General features: G+C 43.0%; 1 protein-coding gene across 10 annotated transcripts in view; it reads right to left on the bottom strand.

The window, feature by feature from the left end:
* The window catches only part of RHOBTB1 (Rho related BTB domain containing 1), a 118,933-nt gene that overhangs the window by 27,450 nt on the left and 73,152 nt on the right, over window positions 1-18,331 (bottom strand). For 8 of the 10 annotated variants that reach the window (XM_036083969.2, XM_078077677.1, XM_036083971.2 and 5 more), the window contains 2 exons: window positions 10,601-10,802; window positions 10,139-10,242 (listed from right to left, as the gene is read on the bottom strand). In XM_036083969.2, coding sequence (XP_035939862.1) covers window positions 10,139-10,242; window positions 10,601-10,792 — 296 coding nt within the window. In that variant the 5' untranslated portion in view covers window positions 10,793-10,802. Of the gene's footprint in view, window positions 1-10,138; window positions 10,243-10,600; window positions 10,803-14,607; window positions 14,713-18,331 lie in introns of those variants that run through there. The other 2 variants (XM_078077678.1, XM_036083976.2) reach the window with 2 other exon arrangements.

Genomic DNA, 18,331 nt, shown 5'->3' with positions numbered 1-18,331 from the left:
CCATCTAATTGGATACTTTCATAACACCAAGATAATAATGGATTAATGATCTCTTCATGGAATTAGATTATCCAGAAGCAAAGGAAGTGTAAAGAAACAGGCAGGTTACTTTCGGTAAGCAACACAGAATTAAGGCTGAAGGGAGCACCCTCCATATCACAGACCATCTTGTTTTTTATTTTTTAAAGATTTTATTTAGTCATTTGAGAGAGAGAGAGAGAGCTCGCCCGTGAGCACAAGCAGGGGGAGGGGCAAAGGGAGAAGCAGACTCCCCGCTGAGCAGGGAGCCCCACATGGGGCTCGATCACAGGAACATGACCTGAGCCAAAGGCAGACACTTAACTGACTGAGCCACCCAGGTGCCCTGACCATCTTGTTTTTTAAAAAACATAGCAAAAACTAAAAAAAAAAAAATCAGTAAAATAGATAGCCAAGGTGATAAGTTGAAAAGACAATTTGCTAATTTGCTTTATCTTTCTGTAATTCAGCACTTTGTCCTTCTGACTATATTCTCTAGGCTGGGGGCACAGGAGTTCCAGGGAGAGAATAAAGTGGTGGAATGATTTTGGACACCTAATGAATGGCCAACATTAAAAGTTACTGATAGGATTGTTGATAAGCTGCACTAGCAAAAATACCTGTGAAAATGTCCTGTGAACTTTACAGTACCAATTATTGTCAGACAAACGTGATTACGGGTTCCAAAGTCACCAAGGATATATCTCGTATGTTGCAGCTAATAAGAATGGCCGAACATTCTCATCAAGAGAGGTTTTCTTTTTGGCTTCCCAGCTCATGTCTTTTATTGAAACATAACTGCTGAAAGCTAGTGATAGAATTATCCCCTGAAGACACTGCAGAGTTACTCAACAGTCTCTTTCTTCTTACCACTTAATTTAAAAGGGAAAACTGTATGGGCTGAAATAGATTTCTTCATCAGAATGTTCTAGTATAGAAACACCACAAACTGATAAAAAGTCAACACACTTAGCTATCATTTGACCCAACTTGTCAAGCTTGCAGTTATTAAGTAGTAATAGAAAAAAAGGTAAAGAGAAGACAGAATGCAAGACATTAATATATTGAACAATGCATATGTCTCTTATTCTCTTTACCCATCTCAGCGGCCTCATTTGTCATGTTTTTATGGCACCTTGTGGGGCCATCAATGCTTCTCTGGACTGAACCACGACGGACTGTCTTTCCTGGCCACGTGAGCAGTGTTTGGACAACAGGCAGCATCCTTCCAGGTCCTGGAACACAAGCGACCCCAGCCATCAATCAAGCCCTGTTGCTATCTCAGTTGGCACTGCTATTTCCCAAGGACAAATTCATCCTGGGGACAGGGCTCGGTTGCACAAAGAAATCCCAGCTTTCTGATGTTTTGTCTTCTGGTCACCAGACAAGATGTACCAGTTCAGAGCAGGAAGGACGGTGTGGGTCAGCAGGCTGAGGGTGGTACACAGCATGGCACGTTTTCTGTGTGCCGGATGATCTGGTATCACTGCAATCCTAGGCTTGAGTGTTTTGGTGCAGAATCTATACATTTCCACCACATTTAAGTGTCTGAATCATTTGTATGCATTTAGTCTAATGCATTTTTGTTCACTTGTTTTGGTTAAGCACAAAGCAGTAAAATAATCCACCTTCAATTTTTCTACTTAATGCCCTCATCGTTGGGCAAATGGATTTAAAGTAAATACATATATATATATATATATATGTATACATATATGTATATGTGTGTGTGTATATATATATATATATATTAAAAAATGATTCTTATAAGGATCTTGGGAATGACACTCAGAAAGGAAACACCCTACAATTGGAAAATTGTTGCTATTAATACAAGTGATTTTCTGTTTAAGAATACTCATTCAGGGGAGCCTCGGTGGCTCAGTCGGTTAAGCGTCTGCCTTCAGCTCAGGTCATGATCCCAGGGTCCTGGGACCGAGCCCTATGCCGGGCTCCCTGCTCAGCAGGGAGGCTGCTTCTCTGGCTCCCTCTGCCCTCCCCCTCCTCGTTTGTGCTAGCTCTCTCTCTCTCTCTCAAATAAATAAATAAAATATTTTTTAAAAAGAATACTCCCCTGGTGATGGGTATTAAGGAAGGCACGTTTTGCATGGAGCACTGAGTGTTAATACACAAACAATGAATCATGGAACACTAATGATGTATTGTATGGTGACTAACATAACATAATAATAAAAAAAATACTCATTCAAACAGGGTTTTATGAAAAGAATTTACAAATCTGAAAATTTTGGGGGAAAAGGTGGTTTCGGGGATGTGGCTCAGTGTACCTCCCTCCTTTTTCTCTGGGCCTTGCAGCATATCTTTTCATTTGCTAATTCATTAAGGAGAGGCTAGGCACCAGAGTTTTCCATCCGTATCACCCTCACGGTGGTACATGATTTGTGATTCTTACTATAAAAAAGTGCAAATATAAAATTCAACTTAGTGAAACAGTTTGGAGTTTGTTATAATGATATTTCCTTGTAAATGCCTTAGAAGATCCTGCCATGTACAAGATTGATTGATAGATTCATGCACGTATTCAACTAACATTTATGAAGCTTCTCCTATGTGCCAGGCCCCCGGCATTGGAGACATAGAGTAAACAGACAAAATTCCTGTCCTACAGATACTAGGAATAATAGCATAAGGGCAACAGAAGAAGATGATGAAGGAGCCAATTTTCAAACAGTGCGATCATGGCTATGATAGAGATTTGCCAGGGTGTCAGGTGGAACATAAAGGAGAGACATTTCACCTGGATTCTAAAGGTGACAGGGAGGCGGGGAGTATGGAGGGGACTTATGGGAGTTTGCGATCCTTGTCCTAAAATTCTTAGAATAGTTGTGGTAAATAACTAGGTAAAGAATAGGTGGGCAGGGGTGTAATTTCTAGATGGATGTAATGCACGTCTGTGGGCCTACCTGCTACAGAGAACACAGAACTGCAAATATTGTTATGTCTGGAGCAAGAGACCAGGCTGGACAAGCAGGCTGGGACTCAGTCCAGAGAAACAAAGCGGGGTGGAGCCTCACACCCAATGGGCAGCGACCTAACCCAGGGGAAGGACACTCCTCGCCCACCTCTGCACCCAATCCTCAGCCAGGGTGACTGAGTACGAAATGGACAAGATAATTTGTATACTCCCACAGGTTATCACTGCACTCCCCAGTTGCAGAAGGAACCAACTACAAAAGCCCACATTGTTACTATTTGAGGGAGAAATGGAGAAACAGGAAACTTTCAGGGAAGGTGGAGTCCTCTCTTCAGCTATCACAGGGTACCTCGCCAATGTATCTTAGAAAAAGATACAAACACAACCACAGCCAAAGACACAGGCCCCTTGGTCAGACTGATCCACACAGCTGAGGGCTTACCTCTGGGGAAAGGGAGTCAGTATGATTTGGGGAAAATTTGATAGTGTTCCATCACTGAGCTTTGAGATTCTAGAACCATCCTATTTCCCACAGTCATCTATTCAAGATCTGGTCCCATTTTTTCCCCCTAAGTTCACACAAATGATTTGTATTTTCAATGTGAATTAACTTGAAGTTCTATAAATAATTAAAACATATATTGTCTACCATGCACATTTCCTCACATTTCCGGGATTACCTTGACTATCCATAAAAATATTTTTATTTAAAAAATATTTGAGGGCGCCTGGGTGGCTCAGATGGTTAAGCGACTGCCTTCGGCTCAGGTCATGATCCCGGAGTCCCAGGATCGAGTCCCACATCGGGCTCCCTGCTCGGCGGGGAGTCTGCTTCTCCCTCTGACCCTACCCCCTCTTGCGCTCTCTCTCTCTCTCAAATAAATAAATAAAATCTTAAGAAAAATAAAAAATAAAAAATAAAAAAATAAAAAATATTTGAGATACTATTTAAATACAATAAACTTCGCAGACTTAAAGGGTTAGTTTGATTAGTTCTGACATACATATTATGCACCCAATACTATCACATCCCAATCAAAATAACAAACATTTCCATCACCTCCAAAGTTTCCTTGTGTCCCTTTGTAATCCATCCCTCCCCCTCCCTCTTCTTTCCCAGGCAACCAGTGATCTACTTTCTGTCACCATGGATTGCATTTTCCAGAATGTTATAGGAATGGAATCACACAGTATGTGCTCCTTTCCTTGGTTTCCTTCACTTGAAGGCTCTGTCTCTAATCTTTAAGAGAGTCCTCCCTTTTGGCTGAGGTTCAGTAAAGAGCATGATAATCATGATGATTCCATGGCAGTGTGTAACAAAGCATGCCTTGAGGACCCCCTGCTTTATAATCATCCAGGGACTGGCTAAAATTTGCTGATTTACCTCTCCCTAGAACTCTGACATCAGAACAACCAGCATGGGCAGGTCTACTCAAACTTGCAGTTTAGTCCAACCTCTTGGGGAACAACTAAATTCCTGTTCCTTGGTCCAGCTAGCTATTCTTCCAAGTCTTTCTACTTGTTTCTTTTTTCTTTTCTTTCTTTCTTTTTTTTTTTTAAGTAGTGGGTGTGGAGCCCAACACAGGGCTTGAACTCATCACCCCGGGATCAAGACCTGAGCTGAGATCAATAGTCAGATGCCTAACTGACTGAGCCACCCAGGCGCCCCCTTTTCTCCTGTTTTCTATAACCTGGGCAAATAGTAGTTCTTTAGGCCACAGCAGTACACAGGACTACATAGCTTTAGGACAGAGGTAGCAATAATTTCCCTAGATCCTTTTGTGCCCACATTTAGAAGTGTGGTTTGGGTTACTTTTCCATATAGTATGCACATTGTGAACTTTCCTCCTTTTGCTGCTTTGCTACCTATTTCTCAACTCCACCATCGGGGCCAGGACTCAGGTGAAGAGGGTCTTGAGAGTGAGCAGGACTCTTTTATTTCAGATGCAAAATTCAACGAGGTGCCAAAAAACTATAATCCAGAAGCCTACTTCATTTTTAAAGAAAATCAATAAGGCAAAAAAAAAAAAATCCATGGTGAATAAAGTATCAAAATTTTAAATAAAGTCAGGACCGGTAATAGTGCCATGCTGAGCCCTACCGAGCTTGAAAGAAAAAAAATCAGTGATCCTATCTTTTAAAAGTTATTACTATTTATATTTTATGCCCAAGATGAGTGCCTTATTGCCTCAGCCTAGTCTTGGCCCAGGCCCACCTCCACTTGATAGATTTCACGGTCCAACAGGCTTTTTGCTGTCCTGAAATGGTCATTAGACTGCTACTTCTGGCCCAGCGTTTATAACCTGCGTGGACAAGAAGAGCTAATTCAAAGCACTCTTTCTAGACACATTAGATGCTTCCTACTTTTCCCCTTGCCATTAACCACAAGTACAGCCAATCCCAGACAAAGACATAAACACTGGTCACCCATAGTCCTGAATTTTTAAAAGAGCCTCAACCGAGCATTCAGAATGGGATGTATTCATGGTGTATCTGATTACATGTGCCTTCACTGTGGAACCAGACCTATCTTGTCTAAATAGACACACAGAAACCACGGCTCTGATTAATGTTGTCATTTAAAACACATACTGTACCTCTCATAGGAACTGACATTTGAGAGAAATCAGTGTGGAAGAATAATCTGTATTAATAAATGAATAATCTGTATTAATAAATGAGTTCCAACTGAACAGAAAATATGCCCAGAAACTGTGGGGTGTACAGGTGAGGATCTGGATACGTAAGTTAAATTTTCAGGGGAGAGCATGCCATATAAAGTACCCAAGGCTCCCACTCCCTTCAAAAAAGCTCAATTGGATGTATCATTTTTACTGAAAGTGGAAGCTCTCATGTTTAGCTATTTAAAGAAAGAAGCTGTTTGTTATGTATTAAAGGACTTAAGAGGCACAACGGCATATTAGAGCTGGTGATAGACGGAGAATGCTGGTCTTCACTGCCCATATAGAACAGCATAAACATCAGACTGGACTAGGAATAACTTTAAGGTAAGCTGGTCATCAGTCTATCATTTCTAGCCACAACATGCCAGAGAGGGACGGTACGGGCTCTGGAGTCAGACAGAACGAACAGGAAAAGTTCAGGCCTACCCTTTCCCAGCTGACTGACCTTAGCCCCATTCTGTGCCTGTTTGCTCAACTGTGAAATGAGCCTACTTTGCAGGGTCACTGCAAGAATGAAGTGGTAAAGCGTCAGGCACAGGCCTGGCTCACAGGAAGCCTTGATTCAGCTGGAGCTGCTGTTAGCACCACTCCCAGCACCATAGGCTTTGACGTGTTGGAAGGCTATCTGATCCTGAGACAGATCAATGGTGGAGGTTTTCAAGGAAAGGAAACAATAAATTGGTAATTACTTATGTGTGGTGTGATATCGGAGAGCGGCACGGGCCCAGATGCCCTGTGGAAAGGCAGAACCCATCCTCCCTGTATTTTCCGTGCCAGGTACCTGACTGTGAACATTTCATTCTTGTAACGGTTCTGGGGGGAAAACCTGGAGCCAATAGCCCTTTAAAAAGAGGCTGTCTTCTTGCCAAAAAAGAGCAGTTAACCACAGTCATGGTTACTAGGTACAGTTGTGTTCTTGATATTTTAAAGATCCAGCAAAGAGCTTCAAAGGTTCATCCAAAGTGGATAGAGAGTAGGTGGTGGGAAGAAAGGCTACAGGAGAGTTGGGAGTCATTCACTCCAGACAAGAGAGGGTTTGACAGATGCCAGACATGTTACATGTTAGGATGTTGAGGGTGCTCTGCTATCTTTCCTCTCCATCCAATAGTAGAAGGACTCCTATACTCAGTATTTTCCTTGGGTGGATAATTTCCCTTCCTGAAGCAGAGGGGTCAACCAGGTGACCTTGAGAGATCTCTTCTAGTTCTAAGCCTTTGCACAAATACGGAAGAGCAAAGAGGCACCCAGCTCATCAACGTGGGGGTGGGTTCCAGCTGCATCTCTTTACAATGAGGCTGAGGTAGCTTGGTAGGGCAGAAGGTGTGGGAGCCAGGAGTCAGGCAGGGGTGGGTCTGACCCTGTCTCTGAAACTCACTCTTGGGCATGTTATGGTAGTAAAAGAACTCAACTCTGCCCTCAGCTGTAGCATGGCGAGAATCTCTCCCTTCCAGGGTTCCTGAAAGGATTAACTGAAATAATGTTGGCAAAGCACCTAATATTTTGACTGGCACATGTAAGCCTTCGATAAATTGGAGCTATTATTCTGGTTGGTTAAAAAATGGGTTGAAAAATTAATGCCCTTCTGCTTATAGTTCTCTCATGCAGGGAGATGTACAAATTCAAGTGGGCAGACCAACAGCACCTTGGCCCACAGGATCCACGCTGCAAGTAGAGCCTGTCCGTGCCAGATAATGTTTGAGGGGGCACCTTATTAACTACCCCGGTGCAAGGAAGCAGAGGATGCTGAAGACAAGGTCTAAGTCATCTTCCTAGGACTCTGGTTTCGCTCACAGTCACTGTAAGTATCAAACGAATGATTTTTTTTTAAAGATTTTATTTCTTTATTTGACAGAGAGAGACACAGCGAGAGAGGGAACACAAGCAGGGGGAGTGGGAGAGGGAGAAGCAGGCTTCCTGTGGAGCAGGGAGCCCGATGCGGGGCTCGATCCCAGAACCCTGGGATCATGACCCGAGCCGAAGGCAGACGCTTAATGACTGAGCCACCCAGGCGCCCCTCAAACGAATGATTTTTAAAGAGGTTCCAAATACATTTCCAGGTATAAGGAATATATCACATCCTACTGATTCATCATTCACACCAAGCACAGTAAAAACATCCATCAAAAAAAGCAGGTGTGCAAACCAAACTGATTGTCAAAAATTATAATTAGGATTTTTTTCCTTCCCGAATGACACAAAGCTAAAAATAGAAGTCACAAAGAAATTAATCAGCTCTTGCAAAGCAATGAAATACAGTGGCCAGAACCCTGTACCAAGTAAAAGGAACTCCTATTACTACCAGACTCTTCCACAAAATGTAATCTTTTGGTGCCACATCAATGTGGAATCACATATTTAGCGTTACAGAAAGATGCTGGAGGCTGAGACAGAACAGCTCTGGGTTTTGTTCTTTAGCCGTGGTGGGGTCTGTGGCAGGATGCCTGCAGGCTGCGGAGAATCAGAGAAGACAGAGGAAACACAAGGTACAAACAAGCACATAAACTGAGGCCCACAGAGAGCTGGGCCAGAAACACGGGAGTGTTTCCTGAAGCCCTTCTGTGTCGCTCAGAGGATCAGACTTGGCTTGAAGAACACATCCTGTTTCCATATCAAAGGGGGAGCAGGTTAGAGCTGATAGGGCAAACGCTACAGACAAGGGAGCAGAACAATGAAGTTGGAACTGATGGAGTCACATGAAAGAGCAGCTTATTTTTGTTGGGAGGGAACAAACACAGGGATGACCCATTGCCAAAAGACCCCAGATACATCAGGGGGCTGGACAAGGCCCCGTGGGGATGCCTGTCGATGTGAGATCGAGGCCGGCCATCGTGCCATTAAGCTCCTAAGTAGGAATCTCACACGACAGTGGAGAAGTAATCCATCTATTACCAAAGGATAAGAGTTACACTGTGGGGCCAAGTTAAAACTCGTTCTTCCAACTGCATAAAATTCAAGTGGCAACAAGCCGCTGAGCTGGCGAAACAGTCTGGAGCAGGTAAACCCAAACACTCTGTAAGCTCAGCACGAGGTCCATCGTTTTCAGACAGCTTTTTAGAAGTGAGGGTACAAAATGTCCACAGCAATCTATGGCATCCATCCTTCCTTTGCTTAAAGTCACCATTTTATCATGCTGGCTTACAACCATAGAGATTACAAATCCGACCGCCTGGGACTTATGCGGACTTTATCATTATTTTTTTTATGTGTGGAATACTTGGATAAAAGAACAAAAAAACCCAAATGGCAACTAATATAAGAATCAAGAACACCATGGAAAGAAAAGAAATTATGAAACAGGAAATTCAAGGAGAAGAAAAGTATCTACAACACTATAACCTCAAAAGTCCTCATTACCCAGGGGACATTAAAATCAATGTTTTACTTCCCTTGTGCCTCTCTCTTGAGTCCCCACGAACAAACTGGTCTAAACGGCAGATTCTTTCGGTGTGTGAACAGCTTCTCGGGAAAGGGACAAACCCTTTCAGCAGCTTTATTCAGTATTATAGATCATGTGGATAAATGCCAGTAAAAGTCTGTTCAGAGCCTTCAGAGAGCTACTGGCTTGAAGAAAGAGAGGTACTTTTTAAAATGCCTATCTCTATACCAAGGAGGAACTCACGACCTTGAGTATCTAATCCAATCCTGTGAGATCACATGACATTCGATGTTAACAAGGGACAGAGGATCCATGACACCTTAATTCTAACCTTAAGATCAAATGTGTTAATTTACAATTAAGGGGTAAGAAAATCTCCTCCTTATCTGTATTTTGATAGCTTATAACACATTCACCAAGAGACCTTAAAAGTTATGGTGACAAGAAGAAGTTGCTAAAGACTTTCAGGCATTTCGACCATGTTCCTCGTCATATCAGTGTCCTAGACTCACTACAGGGATTTCACTGGATTTTTCCTTCTTCTGGATTTCTCCTTGATTTTTAAAGTAAAATAGACATTAGTGCTTCAGTTCATTTTGGAAACGTGCCTTGTGAATGATTTCAGAGGTATTTTTCTTTCTTTTTAAAAACGACCTTCAAATAAAAATAATAGACTTTTCAGATAACAAAGCCCAAAGCAAATAACATGAGACTCTGCTAATATGGTCATGAAAAGACCAAAGAGACCTTCTGAAGTGGGGTGGCCAAGTGCTAAAATAACTTAAAACATTCTAGCAAAAGGTAAATAAATTACCATTCAGGAAAATAGCAATCAAAGCAGCTCAGGGCCAGAGCACACCAGAATCCTCTAGCTATCGTCCCAGTTTAATGAACACTGGTTGTTTTAAACGAGGGACTTCCTGGGAGGGACCTAGTGTCAAGGCAGACTGCTTTTCTTGACATCAGAAAACAATATCATTTTTTTTCTTTTTTCTTAAACACAGTGCAGAACCCAACACATTTCAAGGCCATATGTTGTGGCTTTTGTTGATTTATGAAGCAGCTGCAGGTTTTGGAAAGGAAATTGTACTCAAGCTCAACCGCACGGCAGCGGTCTTGGTTTACCTGCCATATGCAAAACGCCTGTCTTTGTGATGATCGCCAAAAGTATCCCAAAGCCTGAGAGAGACGCTCACTTCATCCACAACATCCCGGGAACGCTCCAGGACCTGCAGGAGAGAGAGTGCATTCCTGCTCAGTGTCATTCAGAGGCTCCTCAGCAGAAGGGTGCGCAGGTCAGCACCCTCCAGGCCCACTTGTCCCACCTGCCTTTAGTTTTCTTGTTCCATCTAACAGGACTTGAGCTAAGTCCGAATTCTCTTCCTGGAATCACACAACTCAAACCCTCCTCATTCAGGATACGGTAGCCAGACTCCCAAGGGCGCGTTTTGCTTTTGTTTTCTCTGGCGGCACTAAGAACATTAGCTTGATTTTGCATGCACAAATTACCCCGACCCCCTTTTAAAATCAGACTGGCAGCAGCAGGGACGTCCCCTTAGCAGTGTAAAGAAACTCTGTACTCCTTACCTCCTGGCACACTCGGTACTGGTCAATCGCCCACACGGTAGGCACGTGGGTGGCCAGGAGCTGATACTGCGTCAGCGTCGTGTTGCACGCCCTGGCACAGATCAAGCGTGTCTTCCCCACAGCATTGTCTCCCACGACCACACACTTGATGGTTTCAACGTTGGGTCTTTCGTAGTCCATGTCAGTGTCCATTTATAAAGCTCTGTAAGAAGACAGTGACGGAGCAATCAAAGATGAGAGCGGTCCAGGCGCTTCTCTGGAGGTGCCCAAGCATAAGCAAGAAGTTTGGAAGTTCATACGAAGCTTAACTCAAACTCAAGTTTTCTATTTATGTCTCACACAAGTACAAAAACATCGCCGGATTGTTATTTTGACCCCAAACGGTTTATTCCCGTTACCATGTTATTTTCTCCTTGGTTTTCTCTAAACACAACCTGCCTACTGAAAACCCATCCAGGCAAGTCAGGACCGTTGGCACACATTTACAGTTCACTAGCTACTCGTGTGCACCCACGAAAGAGACCAGTCACCTGCAGGGTTAACCTTAGACTTCGGGGCGTAAGCTGCCTTGGCGATATTAGCATCCACACCATCACAATCTTCCACCGACCCCAAATCTCCCACTGAAAGGCAGTTTACTGTAGGTTCTCCACTATCATGGTGACTTAGAGGGGGATCCAAAGTGCAAGCAGAAAGGATTACTCGGCTTTAAAGAAGGGTAAACTGTAAAACTGAATTTTGATACAGCCATAAAATCAATTTATATTTATTCATCTGTTTTTATTAATCAAATTCATAAAAATGGTATTCTCAAGAGGGGCATCATAAAGCAATATACTTTTAAGTTCCCTTTCTGTTTTCATCAAGAAATCTGGAACATATGGTAAAGAATGATTTTACCAGGATGAGGAGCTAGTTTGGAATCTTCCTGAAACCATCAAAAAGGTTTAAGAGGGTTGTTGAGTCAAAAGGAAGAGAGAAAGCTCTTGCCAGCTCCCCACCCGCCTGGGGGCAGGAACCTCCATAAAATACAAAGCGGACTGCTCCCTGGCAGCAGCTGGATGGGTGACCAACCATGTAAGATTTTAAGATTTTAATGAATTATAATTGCCCTTTTGAGGAAGTCTATTGTTAAATGGAGAAAATTGGTTAGATGGTCACTTTAAAAAAAAAATTATTATTTGAGAGAGAGAGAGAGAGCGTGTGAGCAGGAGAGGGGCAAAGGGAGAGGAATAGAAAGAGAGAGAGAGAGAGAGAGAGAAGCAGACTCCCTGCTGAGCGTAGAACCCAATGTGGGGCTTGACCTCAGGACCCTGAGATCATGACCTGAGCCGAAATCAAGAGTCAGATGCCTAACCGACTGAGCCGCCCAGGGACCCCTAGATGGTCACTTTTAACAAGTTGAGAGTGGTTTTAATGGCTATAAGGGTCAAGAAACTGTTCAGAGTAGGGCTTAATACATACCTGGGACTCAGTAAGTCACCTGATTTGAGAAAACAGATAATTTGGATAATATGAGATTAAGAGTATAGAGGGAGAGACAGAAGGAAGGTTATTAAGTAGAATGAATACTTTTTCCCAGTTAGGACCATCTGAACACAAGATTGTCTCCTGTAACACCATCACAGGAGGTGTTAAAACTGAGGCTAGAGACTATTTGGCAAGAATTGAGTGGAGTGATTCAAAGAACAGATGTGTGGTGAGGTTAGGATCTGGTCTGTGGTTCGAACGCCACAGAGAGGCTTAAAATAGACAGATACCTGTTCCCCACCTGGCAAATGCAGATTTTGAAGGTCTCGGGTGGAGAAAGAGGCTTAAGAAAAACTCCAATTCAATTCTGATGATCATTCACATGTGGTGACTCCTCAAATTGATCTCTTCAAAATCTAGCCTATGGTTTTATTAGTTCCCGATTTCATAGTATAATGGGGCATAAGCCTGACTTTGGGATTAGACCAGTGGTCCTTAAATATCTGCTGGAGAACATTTAACAAAGTCTGGAGATATTTTTGGTTGTCACATGGGGTGGGGGAGGGCTACTGGCTTCTAGTGGGTAGAGGCCAGAGATGCTTTGAAACCTACTACAATACAAGGGACAGCCCCCACCACAAAGAATAATCTGGCCCCAAATGTCAAGAGTGCTGAGGTTGAGAAATCCCTGCCTTCGAGGGGATGTGAGTTTGAATCCTAGTCTCCCCATTTTCCAGCCATTTGCCATTGGGTGAGGTATTTGCGCTTTTAGCCTCAGCTTCCTCATCTGTTAAATGGGAATTCTAGTACCAGTCTCCTCAAGTAGTGAGGGTTAGGTGAACTGATGTAGCTGACACACTGATGACCCCAAAGATTATAATTATAATGATGAAGATGAACACCTTGAATTGAGTCAGGCAGGAAGACCAGAATTGGATGCAAAATCAGAAACCTAAAACCACAAAGATCTATAAAAAGAATACATTTTAGTAGAGTAATTAAAGAGTAATTCACTGAAAAACAAAGAACATAGGTACAAGATGGAGCATATACCTGATGTTACGCAAAGAAGGCAAAAAAGTTCTGGGTGGGAGCTGGACATAATTAGCTAAATGACAATGCAGTTGGAAAGGTAGGTTAAAAACATTTGGGGGGCCTGGGTGGCTCAGTTGGTTGGGCGTCTGCCTTTAGCTCGGGTCATGATCCCAGGGTCTTGGGATCGAGCCCTGCGTCGGGCTCCCTGCTCAGTGGGGAGTCTGCTTCTCTTTCTCCTCCCCACTCATGCTCTCTCTCGCTATCTCTCTCTCTCTCTCAAATAAATAAATAAAAATCTAAAAAATAGTATTTTTCTGGGGTATTTCTAGATTCTAGAATAAAAATGCTAACAGTTGTTACTGATAAGAAACTTGATATGTTTCTGGTGATACTACCAAGGGGCACCCTGTGTCAGAAAAACAGGATCTATTTAGAGCCCCACAACTCTGCAACCTGAGGTATAGTATTTTGATTGTCCTAAGTGGGTAGAAAACCTTTCTCTTTTGAAAGTGAATTTTATTTTTTAGGCAGATAAAAATCATAGAGAGCCAATCCTTAAAATTTGGGGGCATGTTTGGATTTAGTCAAAACTGAAATAGACATAAAAAATACATGGTTGGGGGCGCCTGGGTAGCTTAGTCAAGTGTCTGCCTTCAGCTCAGGTCATGATCCCGGGGTCCTAGGATCAAGCTCCGCATCGGGCTTTCTGCAGTGGGGAGCCTGCTTCTCCCTCCCCCACGCCCCCTGCTTGTGTTCCCTCTCTCGCTGTATCTCTCTCTGTCAAATAAATAAATAAAATCTTTTAAGAAAAAATACATGGTTGGTCTTCTTGCTGGCTTGCAAACTAGCTTTGAGAGCAGCTCCCAAAAAGGAATCCCTCAAATAATTTGAAACATGACAGAGTTGGTGGAATAGCTGTAGAGCTTTCACAGAAGACACACTGAAGTGGATAAAAGCCCTCCTGGTTTTATATTAAGGCTATGATTACAAAAATATCATTACTTATTTATAGACACATCTCATGCACAGTCCTAAAAAGAATTTCTGTGTCAAAGGTGAGAATAACATCCGTGGGTCCTCTAATCTTTAGCAATCTGCTCAAAACTGAAGTGACTGCCAAAGGTGCTGGGCCTCGTACAAAGGGGACAACAAGTAAGGGAAATAAAAGGCAGGGCAGAATTCAACACTCATAGCCCAGATCACTCACTCGAGACATGGCATTTCCAGGAAGGGTTTTCTGGATTTCCAAATACTTAAAATCTTTTCTTTTGGGTAGAAATTTTATTTTGTGGTAATCTGAAAATACATCTACACGTGTATTGTAAACCCATTGTTTATCTATTACACATAAATATTAAATTATGATAATTATAAAAATATGCAATTTTATCCTTCTTTACTTGTTACGGGCTCTAATTTATTCCTATTTGGGCACTCTTATGGTTGAATGAGCTCTTAGGACCATCTGGTTAATGACTATCTGGTTTCTGATTTTTATTTACCTAGAATGAGAGCAATAAATATTATTCAGTTAACACTGTTAATAAATTTCACCACCAGGATTCCTGCTGATCAGTGCAGACACACTTTTGCCTTCAGATCCATATCTGAGGAGACAAAGAAAGTATAATAAAAGAAAAAGAAAAGCTAGGAAGGACAGACACTGGTAACCTGTTACTATGGCAGCTTTGTAATCTTACTCAAACTGACTTGGACTTCGTTTCATACTTTCACTGAATCCTGGGGACATGGACGCTGACCATGAAGTGCTGAAGAAGGTGTCCGCACATTCTGGACATCAGAGTGGGACGTTTATTAAGACTGGCAAGTGAATAAGATAGTGTGGGGGGTGGGGAGTGAGGACTCAGTGAGGGGGTGCAGGGTGGCTGCCCCTGGGTGCTGGTGCCCACCATCCCCAGGCTGCTTAGAGACTGTGGTCATGACCTCCTGGCTGTCCAGTTCGCCCCAGGTGCCCACGCCATGATTACTGTCACCTTCTGGATCACGTCCCTCCTCCACATTCACCACCAACTCAGCTTTCTTGCTGTGTCCACAGGGTGATGTGTCCCACACTCTGGCCCCACAGTCCCTCCACCTCTTCAGCACCCAGTGACTTTCCCCGCACTCTCCTTGAGCCCCTCATACTTTTGGTCATGTACTGGACATTGTCAGCCAGAAACATTTTACCCCTGAAATCTCAAGTTTCAAAATCCTACTCTTAAAGGAAAAACACCTCTCTTCATGGCCTGTGCTAGGGGAAATGTGGTCACGACAGCAACTCTCATCAGGAGATGGAATCTATTTCCCTTTGTCTTGAATTCGAGCTATGTGACTGTGTGGCCTGATCTAGAAGAATGTAGTGGTGAGACTGTGTGGGTTCCAGAGCCAAAGTCTCCAGACGCCCTCAGCTCCACCCTCACGCTGCGGGAATGCTGTCCTGAGGCTGTCATGTCAGGAAGCCGGCCAGGCCTAGCAGAGGAATGGAATTCACAGCGAGAGTAACCGAGGTCGCCTGCCTATGGCTTCACCACATGCCATAGAGTGTGCTACTTGCACCCTCTGGCCCGGCCAACTCTCCAGCTGAAGGAAGCTTTATGAGTGAGCCCAGCTAAGGAATCACCTAGGCAACCTACAGATTCATGAGAAAGTACAGATTATTGTTTTAAGCCACCAAGCTTTGTGGTGATTTGTTACGTATCAGTAACACACCCATTATACATTAGGAAAATCACCAGGACCTTGACTCCTTCTCCTATTTTTTTTTTTTTTTTTAAATATCAGATTATAGGTCCCTTTTGGGTGGATGATCTTTCCTACCTAGGGCTGGTGGATCATGCCAACTTTCTCTTCACCATCACCCTCCACATCTTTATTGCATGTGTGGTAGGCAGAATAATGTCCCTCAAAGATGTTCATGTCCTCATCTCTTGGATCTGTGAATGTATTCTATTACATGGCATGGGGGAGTTAGGGTAGCAGATGGAATTAAGTTGCTAATCGCTGACTTTAGCATAAGGAGGTCATTCTGGATCATCTGGGTAGGTCCAATGCAATTGCTCAGGTTCTTTCATGTGGAAGAAGGAGGGAGAAGATCAGAGTGAGAGGGATATACGAAGATGCTACACTGCTGGCTTTAAAGATGGAGGGAAGGGCCATAAACCAAGGAATGCAAGCGACCTCCAGAAGCTGGAAAAGGAAAGGAGACATATTTTCTCCTAGAGTCTCCAGAAGGAACACAGCCTACCAACATCTTAATTTTAGCCCAATGAAACCCATTTCAGACTTTTAACTCCAGAACTATAAGATAATAAATTTGTTTTGTTTTAAGCTACTAAGTTTTTGATAATTTTTAAAGCAGATTTTATTTATTTATTTAACAGAGAGAGAGAGAGAGAGAGCACAGGCGTGTGTGTGTGCAAGCGGGGGGAAGGGCAGAGGGGGAGGGAGAGGAAGAGGGAAAGAATGCCAAGCAGACTCCATGCTGAGCGCAGGGCTCTATCTCATGACCCTGAGATCATGACCTGAGACAAAACCAAGAGTCGGATGCTTAACTGAGTCACCCAGGCACCCCAAATTTTCGGTAATTTTTTACAATAGTGACAGCATGCTTCTGCCACACAAGATGGCCTCCTAAATTTTAAATGTTGTTTGCTACCTCAGTGCCTTTACACATACTATTCCCCAGCCAACCCTCTACCATTCCTTGCCTGCCTGGCAAATTCTGTTCACTCCTTAAAACCTTATTCAGATATGATCTCCTCTAAAAAGTTTTCCTAATTGCCCTGCCTCCACACAGACCGATTTATTTCCTCCTTTGTATCATCAATGGTTCTAGGAGAATCAATCACAATCACAATGACACAGATACACTCGGTTTTTCCTATGTTAGCAAACCACAGAATGGTGGTTTGATAACTTTGTATTTTTCCTGTGGCTACACCTTCAAAGTGCCCATCTCATGCCCTTAATGAATCATCACGTGTTTCTGGGGTACTACCACGTGCCAAAGTGCTTGGAATGTAAGTCTATACCATGCCCCACTTCTGTAAAACTTTCTTTGACTATTCATTCGGGTCCACAGGTCCCCCAATTTATTTGTGACTCTCTTCTAGGGACAACCATAAGCCAAAGAGTGACATAACCAAATGTGAGCTCAGCTGCCCTGGTCTCTTTTTCAAATCATTTCTCTTCCCAGGGTGGTACTCTGTTCCCACTTTCAGGCTTGAGATGATGGCCTTCCTGATGTCCTGTTCGTCTTTTAAGACCCAGGCTCTTAGGAAGTGTCAGGCACTTTCACTATGGCTCAATGACACGACGGCTAGATGACCATCACCGTCCTGTCTCCATAATTCAGTAATTCCAAGGCACTGTGGCTGATGAAGTACAAGATACTCTTATTCCCCCTGGATAGCTGCATTTCAGTATAGAGCCACTCTTTGAGTCCAGCTCAGTGTGTTAGTCTCTCCTACTATGAGAAATTCAGATATTAGGGAGGGTGGGCAGGGAAGGCTTATCGTCTGTCTACATCTTACTAGGCATCTTCTAATTGCTCCAAATCACCCCAACACTGGAATACACCATCTCTTACCATCGCCTGTGTTGTGTTTCTTGTTAAGTTTGCTATTTGAATCAAAGCATGGTGAGCAGTCTGCTTAAAGGCAAAACTCAAAGGCCCATCCAGGGGCCTTTGTACTTTCAGTTCATTCGGTTGTTCATAGATGGTTTGAACAATGTGTCGCACAGCCACTAAATTTTCTTGTCCTTTAGAAAAGCATGTAATCTGAACTTTAAGGAATAATTTAACATGGTCACTAAAAAATACTGGTGGAACACATTTTAGTGTATTTGAAGAGTGAGCTCAGAAAGAAAAACTGGGAATTTTATATTATTGACGGAAACAAAAGAGAAATGTTAAGAGTTGCATAATAACCATAGCCAACAGCCAAGTTTCGACTGTGCAGATTTCATTATCCTGAGCTCTTAATCACCAGTCCTAGGCAGGCAGGAGCTGCTCTGTGCATAATATAAACATCTCAGCTGGAATGGAGAGTGGGTCCAGATCTGGGAAAGAGACAGTCAGGGTTGGGCTGCGCTTCCCTAAATCAAAAGTTTACAGAAATATATCTCCAGGATAAAATTACCTTTCATCGTGCAAATCAACAATATTTTTTTCAACTGAAAGTTTTGATTAAAACAGAAAGGAAAAGAGTTTAAGTAACAGAAAGG

Source organism: Halichoerus grypus, chromosome 7 (assembly GCF_964656455.1).
Source record: "Halichoerus grypus chromosome 7, mHalGry1.hap1.1, whole genome shotgun sequence".
Classification (NCBI taxonomy): Eukaryota; Metazoa; Chordata; class Mammalia; order Carnivora; family Phocidae; genus Halichoerus; species Halichoerus grypus.
This window is presented reverse-complemented; position numbering and strand designations above follow the sequence as displayed.